At 55.3% G+C, this 9,708-nt stretch overlaps 2 protein-coding genes and 1 long non-coding RNA gene across 3 annotated transcripts; 1 reads left to right on the top strand and 2 right to left on the bottom strand.

Moving 5' to 3' along the window:
• Positions 1–428: 428 nt before the first annotated feature.
• On the bottom strand, positions 429–3,803 carry MYF5 (myogenic factor 5). Its single transcript, XM_031589658.2, has 3 exons — positions 1,342–3,803; positions 919–994; positions 429–826 (listed from the first exon to the last, which is right to left on the bottom strand). Exons 1-3 carry the CDS (start codon positions 1,846–1,848, stop codon positions 633–635), a joined length of 777 nt encoding a protein of 258 aa, XP_031445518.2. The 5' UTR covers positions 1,849–3,803; the 3' UTR covers positions 429–632.
• A 1,423-nt stretch (positions 3,804–5,226) lies between these two features.
• Positions 5,227–6,550, bottom strand: MYF6 (myogenic factor 6). Its single transcript, XM_031589659.2, has 3 exons — positions 5,872–6,550; positions 5,566–5,656; positions 5,227–5,481 (listed from the first exon to the last, which is right to left on the bottom strand). Exons 1-3 carry the CDS (start codon positions 6,388–6,390, stop codon positions 5,363–5,365), a joined length of 729 nt encoding a protein of 242 aa, XP_031445519.1. The 5' UTR covers positions 6,391–6,550; the 3' UTR covers positions 5,227–5,362.
• LOC116226724 (uncharacterized) lies at positions 6,296–9,426 on the top strand. Its single transcript, XR_004166396.2, has 3 exons — positions 6,296–6,378; positions 6,511–6,726; positions 8,357–9,426. It is a non-coding gene; the product is annotated as an uncharacterized LOC116226724 (long non-coding RNA).
• The last annotated feature ends 282 nt before the right edge of the window (positions 9,427–9,708 follow it).

Genomic DNA, 9,708 nt, shown 5'->3' with positions numbered 1-9,708 from the left:
GGTTGTGAAAGAAATATCTGTAGTCTGTTCTTAGAAAATCTGCTAAATTTGTCTTTGCAAAAGCACTGAGAGTGACTGAGTTCAGAATTCCCCTACAGCGTATCAGACCTGGGTCATGCAATCTTTCACAGAAGGAAATGACCATGCAATCCTGTAGCCAAGTCCTGACACGTTTGGTCTTTGGATTCATGGACAAAAGTAATGGCTTCGCAACAGATGATGATTATTAAATATTATTGCCACTCTCAGAGAAAATAAAGGAAAGTGCTAGTAGCAGGAGGGAGAAACCGACCCTGCAGAGTTCTGCTCCCCCGTGAGCAGCACTCATGCGGGTGGGGGAACAGAGAGCCCCCAGCCAGGCCAGGCGCTGCAGCCCGGCACCCGCGAACACCCGGGGATGCGGTTAAAGAAGCACTAGGCGAGCCGGCTGTGTGATAGCACGCTTTATTTGCAGCAGGGTTTCCAGGGCAGCACACGCGTCCCGAGCCCCGGGGGCTGCTCCGAGCGGCGGCATCGCCCCCAGCCCCGACGATGCCGAGCCGGGGCCGCTCCCCCCGCCCGAGAGCTTTTGCGGGGCGACCGGACGAGAGGCAGCCGGGGTCAGCCCCGGAACGGGCGGTGGCCCCGGCGCTTCATAGCGCCTGGTAGGTCCGTCGGGGAGGCGGCGAGCCGGGCGTCCCGGGCCCCGAATCGATGCTGGCGCCTGGCGAGAGGGAGCCGGCGTGGCGGAGGGGCAGCCCCGGCTCCTCCGCCGGAGAGAGGCGGTCCACGATGCTGGAGAGGCAGTCCAGGCTGGACAGCGCGCCGCTCTGCTCCGCCGCGTAGCCTGGCACCGGGGCGAGCCGCTTACCGCGGGCCGCCCAGCCGCGACCCCCGCCCGCCGGCCGCCCCGAGCCCCCCGCCCGCCGCCGGCCTTACCGTGGGGCATCTCGGGGCAGTAGCCCGCCTCGAAGCTGCTGCCTCTCGCCGGCCAGACCGGGCTGCCGCAGTCCGCCTGCAAGACAGCGAGGGGCCAGTGCCGGCCCGTCCGCCCCCCAGCCCCCGAAGCGTCCCGGTAGAGCGGGCGGCGGCCCCTCGGGTGCGCTCCAGCCAGGGTCGCGCCTCCCTCCCCGCGCACGGCCCCAAGCGGAGGGGACAAAGGGCGAGCAGATGCTGGTGCGCCTGCTGGGTGCCCTAAAACCCATGTGCAAGCTTAAATCTAGGAAGGGGCCGGGTGGGAACCGAAACCGTCCAACATTTTTAAGATTTAAGCCAAGCTATCCACCTTTTCCCAAAGTCCCGCTGCCAAGGGCCCTTGCTTGAGCCCATCATGAGCTGTCCCTTACCCTGCCCTGCTCTTACCATCCCGTCGGAGCAGCTGGAGCTGGGGCTGGTGGGCTCGGAGCAGCTCTGTCCCGGCAGGTGATAGTAGTTCTCCACCTGTTCCCTCAAGAGCTCCTGGAGGCTCTCAATGTACCTGATGGCGTTCCTCAGGATCTCCACTTTGGGGAGTCTCTGGTTGGGGTTGGCTGTGGTGCACCTCTTCAAGGTCTCGAATGCTTGGTTCACTTTCTTCAGCCTCCTCCTCTCCCTCATAGTGGCTGCCTTCCGCCGGTCCATGGTGGTGGATTTCCTCTTGCAGGCTTTGCAAGCCCACATGAGGCAGTGGCCGGCCTGGTGGTGCCCACTGGGGGCCCGGACGTGCTCCTCTTCCTCAGGGCAAGCAGGCTCAGTGGGCGCAGGGGCTCCAAAAGGAGGCAGCTCCCTTGGCTCGAAATCCTCGGGGAACTCACCCTCAGGAGATGACAGGCAGGAGCTGTCATAGAAGAGCTCGGATGGGGAAAACTGGCAGCTGTCCATCACCTCCATCTCTTCGTCCGAGGCAGCAGCGTGGGCTGGCAGCTCGCAGCGCAGTGCAGTGATTCCCTCTGCAATTAGCGACCCGAGACAAAGTGGCCGCCGGCTGATGCGGGGCCCTATATACGCGCATTGTGGGAGGTTGGCCCGCAGCGGCCCGGCTCCATTAGCATATCCCCCGCAGCCCCTGCCTGGCTGGGCAGGCCCCCTCTGGCCCCCAAGGGGCTGATTTGCTCTTCACCCGCCTTCGGGCAGCAGACAAGCTGGCGAACAGTCTCTAAAGCCTACACCAAACTGGGGAGCTTGGGGAAGGAAAGAAAAAGATGGGCAGTGAGTGCATGGTTCATGGACATTCCCCATATCATCCCCCCCATCACCTTGCCATCACCAAGGGGAATGAATCCCACCGCACCCGCAGTGCCTGTTCTCCTATCCTTATTCCCACACTCCAGATCCAACCTGACATGATTTACTCCTCTTTCAGCACTTGCATTCACCCGTTGATCTCAGAAGGCACTTTGTCCTGTAATTAAAGCTGTGTTCCCACAAGAGGGGACAACAAGGACAGCTACGTGTAGCAAGGAGCAGGCAAACAGATGTTTGTGCTCTTGGGTTGGGTCACACGGAGAAGCGCTCACAAAGCGTGTTTGCTGCCAGACAAACTCCTTCCCATTGCTTCTCCTCCGTGTGCGACCTGATGCTGCCAGAGACACAACAGCCGCGCAGTGCCCTGGGCCCGCTGATTTTCTGCTTTCAGGCCAACTTGCACCGTTACAGATGCGTCCCAGCTGCCGGCATAACAAACCCCTCCTGGAAGTGTAAAATTTCTAACCCCAAACCTCTCGGTAACTTTACACAGGGCAGGGACAAAGCCCCGCGGAGGCCCAGCCGCAGCAGTAGCGGGCAGAGCTGCGCAGGGGTCATTAGAGCGGTAATGAAGCCATTTAACAGGCAGCTGCTAATGTGCGGGAACCCTTTGGTTTCAGCCAGGTGGCTTTTGCAGTTGGGGAAAATATTAGGAGAGTGCAAAGGAAACTTTCCCTACCTGGGAATAAAATTATGTCATTAGGCTACCGCAGACAGAGGGAAAGTAGCCTGCAGTGATTCGGATGGAGTGTTGTGGTGCCGGGTAGAGAGCCACAGGGCTGCAGCAAGGGCTGTGGGAAGGGGAAGAAAGGGGCATTCCCACCCCTCTATCTTCAGGAGCCTTCAGAGGGACAGAGTCTCAGACACAGCGCCCACCCAAAGCTTCTGCACCTGCCTGGGCAGTAAGCAGGGTCTTGGGTTAGGATCTCCCCCTGACCCTTGCAAGACCCCTGCCCTGCACTCTCATCCCTCTCCTGCCAGGGTAAAAAAAAAAAAAAAAAAAAGACATTTCCATACTTAGGATGGAACTTCTCCTAAAGGAAACTGCAAGCATGTATGCACCCTTCTATAAAAGAAAGATCTAGGGGCTTGGGAAGGCTGTATCTGCACTGCAGTGGTTTATTTGGGGCCATAAGTGGGGTGAGCCCCCTCTGAAAGGAATACTGCAGGAAAAGCAGAAAGTTGCTCTAAGGACTGAAGTTACAGAGAGGCAAGGCCGGGCACGTCGAGCTTGTGTCGGGCCACGGGCAGCGCGGCCGTGCCCTAAGCCGCCGGCCGGGAGGGCTCAGCTCCGCGGTAACGTGAACCCGTCACTGGGCTGCAGCTCACCCCCCCCTTCCCCCCATTTGATGTACGGCGTTCGCGCCGGCTGAACTAGAGCTGTGTGCAGCTTTGTGTACAAACACGCTCGGTCCTTTTCGGGCCGGCGGCCGCTCTCCCACCGCCCGGCGCCGTGCGTGCGGTGCGACGGGGCCGGGGCTGCGCGCACCGCGGTCCGTGCGGGGTTGGGAAAGCCTCGTCCGCCGTGCTTGGCCGTCTGGGGGTGGGGAGAGGGGAAGCTGTGCAGCACAAAGCTTGCACTGGTGTCCCTCGGGAGCGCCCAGCTCCTCTGGTAAAGTGATCTCACAACAAATTCGAAGTGCGGCAGGCGACTGGAACTAACGAGAGGGGAGCGCAGACGCAGACTTACACGGCTGCGGCTGCAGGGGAGGGGGCTTCCAGCCCTTTGCAACAAAATGCTTCTGACGGAAACCGCGGGGTATGCGGGCTTGGGGGTGGGCTCGGCCCGCTGGGGCAGACCTGTGTCTGTGCGCTGCCGCAGCGGCCGCTCCCGGCGAGAAAGACGCGTTTGGTCCCCGTGCTGGGAACGGCGCACCTAAGTAAACACATCGGTACCTGTCGGGGGGGTCGGGTGGGGACAGCTGAGGAAGGCATTGGCCTCTGCCGGCACTCCGGGACTCCCAGGAGAGATCAAAGGGACGCGCGGGGGCTTTTAGCAGCCCTGGTACTGGGAAAGTCGCAGTTCCCGCTGCCGGAGGGCTCCCGGCGAGCACATGGCTCCGTTATTTGCCTGCTCTTCCCCCGCCCCCCGCTCCCGTTCCCCTGCCCGTTTGCTTCAAAAACCCTACGCGTTCTCCAGGCAGCTGCCGCCGCCGGAACCGCGCGGGTTGTGAGCGCTCGGCCGTGTCCGTCCCAGCGGGCCGGCAGCCCCGCGCTGCGTGCGGGCGGTGCGCTCCGTGCGGGACGGGGTGCGGCGGGGCGGGAGGGGGGCAGCTGCGTTACTCAGCGTGAGTGTGGTGCGCGGCCCCTCTGGAGAACAGACGTGATTAAAGCACAGACCTCGTGTGATCGTCCCCCTTTGATAATGTGGTTCAGGGCACTGTTCTCGTTTCGGACTTGGGTACGGGTTATCGTTATTAGTATCGAACGCAGACGCTTGAATTGCAAACACAGCGAGGACGTTCCCGTCGCAGGGAAGCCCGGGGTCACGGGGAGCCCCGTCAGAGGCGTTCTGCTGAAACGGGCTCCGGCCGATCAGAAGCAAAAGCGAATGAAACGACGGCGCTTTTTCGCCAACGCTTGTGGGTTCCTGTGCTCTCCAGGCCGAGGAGAGCGAGACGTCCCCGAGAAGTGGCTGCGACCTTTCCAAACCAGAAGAGAAAACGGCTGAAAGCGTCTCCCCTCCTGCGCGGCACCGCAGGACCGGTCCGGGTTTAATGAGCAGGAGGGGAACGCAGTAACACAAAGAGCTTTATTTTACAGTCCGAGGAACCCTTTCTTATATACAATATCACGTCCGTCATTTAAATACACATCTGTCATGTTTACAAAAGGCAGTACTGAAATTATTTACAGGAGCGAAACGAGGCGGGGACGCTCTGAGCACGACGCAGACGAAACGCAGCCAAACGGCTTCACCCTGACAGGAATGGACTGCTCGGCTGGGCGCAGGGCGAGCGCTCCGCCGGTACGCCGCTAAGTACCGTCAGTTAAAAATAATAATTAAAAAAAAAAAAAGACAGGTGGGGTGGGGGGGTGGTCTGTGGGTCAAAACTTCAAGAAAACAAAACGGGAGATACAAAGAGGGGTGAGAGAAGAGTCCGTGCGGCTCGGGTCTCCGAGGGCAGCGTGTCCCGAGGCGGCCGCACCGCCGCGGCGCTCATTTCTCCACCACCTCCTCCGCGCCGGGCAGCTTGGGCTCGTCGGAGGAAATGCTGTCCACGATGGAGGAGAGGCAGCGCAGGCTGCTGGAGGCCGACGATTCCACCATGGAGCCCCCTGCTCGGCGGGAGAGAGGGGTTAGGGAGCGGGGGGAGCCGTCACAGGGCGGGTGAGCGCCGGGCTGCGTGCGAGCGCCGTTACCTGCTTTGGGGCTGCCCCCCAGCGCGCGGGAATGGTCGGAAGCGCCGTGCCAGTCGGAGCCGCAGGTGCTCAGGAAGTCGGAGCCGGGGACCTGCGGCGGGGCGCGGGGAGAGGGGCGCTGCGTTAGCGAGGCGGGCGGCGGGGCGCGCGCGTTCCCCCAGCCCCCCTTCCCCCGCTGTTCTCCCCCTCTGTTCCCCCCCCCCCACCCGCGGCCGTCAGCCCCCCGTCGGAGGGAGGAGGAGGGAAAGGAGGGAGGGGAGCGCAGGCCCGCAGCTGGGTGCCGGGGCGCGGGGCCGCCGTGCTTACGTTTCCCTGCTTGGGGCTGAAGCTGAAGGGGTCCGCCGCCACCTCCTGCATTTTGTCCTGCTGATCCAGCCTGTGCAGCAGGTCCTGCAGCCTCTCGATGTAGCTGATGGCGCTCCTCAGGATCTCCACCTTGGGCAGCCGCTGGTTGGGGTTGGCCACAGTCCGCCTTTTCAGAGCCTCGAAGGCTTCGTTGATCTTCTTCAGCCTCCTCCGCTCCCGCAGCGTGGCCGCTTTCCGCCGGTCGGTGGGGGCCGACTTTCTCTTGCAGGTTTTGCAGGCCCAGATGAGGCACTGGCCGGGGCAGTGCGGGGGCTGCAGGCCCGGCGGGGCCAGCACGTGCTCCTCGCCGCTGCTGTCGCTGCCGGCCTCCGGCGGCAGTTGGTCCTGACACGGGGACAGGGTGCCGTCGCTGCCCGGGTACAGCGGGGAGCCCTCTGCCATCTCCAGCTGCTGCAGGGCCCCATTCTCCCCGTCCAAGTAGAAGAAATAGGAGCCGGTTTCGAAAAGGTCCATCATCATGCTGTCCCTGGGCCCCTCTGCCTGCTCCGGTGGGGTGGCGGGCTCAAAAACACCCCGAGGAGCAACCCAGATGGAATTTAATTAGTGCGGTGACATAAGTCCCCACTGCTTTATATATAGGAGCTGCTGAAACCCTATCCAACTTTTAGCTGTCGCGGTGCATCACCCTCCAAAACTGATTCCAGCCAGTCTCCTGGGCGCTGTCCTGAGAACATCTCCTATTTAGAAGGCTGGGAAGGAGGGGGAACATGGGGAGGGAGGCAAAGAGAAGAAAAAAAGGAAAACAAACGACGAAGAAAAATGCCCCCCAAAGGCCTGTGAACTTGGGACGAGGAGGTGAGGAGGGGGCTTGGGGAACTGTGTCCGAGCACAGCAGGCAGCTCTGCTGAGGGCTGGCGGGGAACACAGACACAGGGCTGCCCACTGAGCCCTCCCCAGCCACACACACGCGGACAGATACTCACATACACACACACACTGCACACTTCTTACCCCAGTGCTAAGTACAGGTTCGTAAAGAGGGCTTCCAAAGGCAGCCATGGTTCTCCAAACAGAAAGGTTAATATTTTCGGAAGCCCCTGTTATTCCCTCAGCCCCCTCAAAGCATGCCATTCCTGTGACCCACAGCCAGCCCAAGGTTGGGAGCCAGTCTCACTGTTCTTCCACACACAGGGGAAGGTTGCCAAGGCAGAGCCGTGCTGCAGAGCTGAAGCACCTGTGGTTATCACACCCTGGTGCAGTGTTTTCCTTTGAACTTTCCGATGTTTCCTGGGAGATGACAGAAGTGAATTCAGGTGACTGGGTTACAGCCTAATGGGGCTCTCTGGACAGCCCCTGTCCTTGACGGTGTCTAGGGCAATCAAAGCCCAGGCATCTGTTGAAACTGCAGCTTAATCCCTTGGGCCTGGCAAGACTTACAGAGCTTCCTGGCCCCTGAGACAGAAACGGAGCTTGTGATCTCCCACTGTTAAGATATACTGTAATGTCACATCATATGTTTAGGCCTCTCTCACCTCAAGAAAGAGAAAGTATGGGAAAATGTCCTGTATTGCCTCTTTCCCTGGTCTGCCTTGAGATCCTTAAGTGACATGTAATTTCTCACTACTTATGTAAAAATAGATATATGTGTATACACATGCATCTACAGATGCATGTATCTACAGACACACACACATATGTATATATTTATGTGGATAAGTAGGTATATTTCTCTGTGTCTGTGTGTGCATATTTGCTTAGATAAACTCAATAATACACAAGGAGTAGATGAGCCCCTGGAGTATCATGGTGTCTCTCACAGCTAGCTTCTAATTTCATAGTCTTGTAAAGTAACTGTGGCATTTTTGTTCAGTTGTCAAAAGCTACATTAAAATCAGTCACTGTCTTGTCTTTCTCCAAACCTGATTGCAAACCAGTTTTTCTGAGTACAAAAATAGTGGAGAGCAGCCATGATTTTTGTTTCAACCAAATTAATATTGTTAAAATTGACCTAATTCCTGGTTTAATCAGGTAGAATGATATCCAGCTGTGGATGAGATAGAGAAGTGCAGCCTGTGAAACTAACTTAGATATTCATGTTCCAGCACTAAGTTGTATATATATATATGTATATATTCAAGGTAGCCTTACAATTAAGGAGTTGAACGTAAGGCACAGTTTCCCAGTTTCCCAGCTCTGTAATTAGTTTTCTTTTTGACCTTTGACCAGTCACTGAATTTCCCTGTGATTTAATTTTCTACCTTTAAAAAGGGATGTAATGTCAGCCTGTACCCATCCCGTGCATTTCTCATGTGGATTGCCATTTACTGAGGGAAGAGTTGCTCCTTGACATTATGTGCTTTTCAGTGCTAGAGGAATGTTAGTTCCATATTGTTAATTATAATAGTAATAAATAAAAAAATCATGCATGCTCATAACTTAAAATATTTCTGTTATAGTATTATTATTTTTTTCTTTTAATCTTTAGTTTCTTCACTGCTGCTCTGGAGGTGTTTGGAACGAGACAGAGATTAGATCAATTTACAGAAATGGAAACTTCAGAAGAAGTGTTCATAAAATGCCCTCTTGGAGAGTTTTAACTTGACTAAAGGAGTTAGGAAAGTAGAAATTGAGGAGCCAGATACTCCTTCAACTGTCAACAGATTGATTTTTTTGCTTTAAGCAGGATACAAAAAGTTCTTTCTTTCCAGACTGATTCATTAAGAGCTGGAGTAAACAGACCTAGTTCCTCAAAGTAACGTGGGGACAACAAAGGTAGCCCTTTATTGAGCAAAACTCTTCTCAGTTGTAACTGAATTTTAGTTTGAGCGAAATTGGCCATTTCCCTATCATGTAAGCAACTTTGATTTTGCTTTAGCCATTGCGTTTCATCCCCTATTCTAGCTCCTTGGTCAACATAACAGCTAGCAAGCAACTGTAGCCTATATGAACAAAGTACCCTTAATAACTTTCACCATTAAAAAAGCATTACAAATGGAGGAGTCAGAAATTGATGCTTGTCTTTGTTCTCTCACACCTTGCATCTGTATCGGAAGTAAAAGATATGAACAAGAAAAACTGGGCATGGCACTGGAATGGGGATCTCTGAGGAAGTCCATCTGTAAGTTAGCCAACTGGGTAGCTCTTCACAGGAAAACTTGCTCTCATTCTGTGAAGACTGTATGTTACCCAGTTGTTACTCCTTCCACCAGAAAGCTGTGGTACTTTCAGTACATTTGCAAACACACAGAAACAGATGAGATGTACTGTATTTTGCTGATTTATGAGATCTGTTAACGCTACCAAGGAAATACTAAGTCAAGATGACCCCAAATCCAAGAAACATAGATTGCATTTTCTGTCACGGCTGATCTCTAGGACCACAGTCGTTCTTTTCTCCAAATGAATTCCAGAATTTTTTACATAATTGTGATGAGCTGATAATGCCAAGGTCATTCTTGACATCTTATGACTTGAGCAGAAATCTAATCTAGAATTACAGATAAATATTTTGTTATTTTGGACCCCAGGGCCCTGCATGCCACTGCAAATATCCCCTTCTTCACTCTTTTTTTTCTGTCCTGCTCTCAGTGATTTCCCATTCACACAGAAGATCTTATCACCTGAGTTTGGCAGTGTATTCATGTAAAGCTAGGTGACCTATCTGGGAATGTATGCTAATATCCACGTTTAGTTTTTTTTTTTTTTTTTTTTTGTCACTTGTTACCTGTATATTGTACAGTTAGAGCACCAGTTTAAGCTATTTAAGGGTTAGTTATCTTCCATTCCTCTTGATTTGCTAAGTGGTGCACTCAAATACCTATATGTGTGTTTACATTC

The sequence above is a fragment of the Phasianus colchicus genome, chromosome 1 (assembly GCF_987193195.1).
Source record: "Phasianus colchicus chromosome 1, bPhaCol1.hap1.1, whole genome shotgun sequence".
NCBI lineage: Eukaryota > Metazoa > Chordata > Aves > Galliformes > Phasianidae > Phasianus > Phasianus colchicus.
The sequence above is the reverse complement of the archived record's forward strand: the minus strand, read 5'-3'. Positions and strand labels throughout refer to the sequence as shown.

Coding starts and splice junctions, on each gene's coding strand:
- MYF5 (XM_031589658.2), bottom strand. CDS start 1,848: ATGGAGGTGATGGACAGCTGCCAGTTTTCCCCATCCGAGCTCTTCTAT. Junction 995..1,341: donor CCAGCTGCTCCGACGGGATG/GTAAGAGCAGGG, acceptor GCTGTCTTGCAG/GCGGACTGCGGCAGCCCGGT. Junction 827..918: donor CTGCCCCGAGATGCCCCACG/GTAAGGCCGGCG, acceptor CCCCGGTGCCAG/GCTACGCGGCGGAGCAGAGC.
- MYF6 (XM_031589659.2), bottom strand. CDS start 6,390: ATGATGATGGACCTTTTCGAAACCGGCTCCTATTTCTTCTACTTGGAC. Junction 5,657..5,871: donor TCAGCCCCAAGCAGGGAAAC/GTAAGCACGGCG, acceptor GCCCCGCCGCAG/GTCCCCGGCTCCGACTTCCT. Junction 5,482..5,565: donor GGGGGGCAGCCCCAAAGCAG/GTAACGGCGCTC, acceptor CCCGCCGAGCAG/GGGGCTCCATGGTGGAATCG.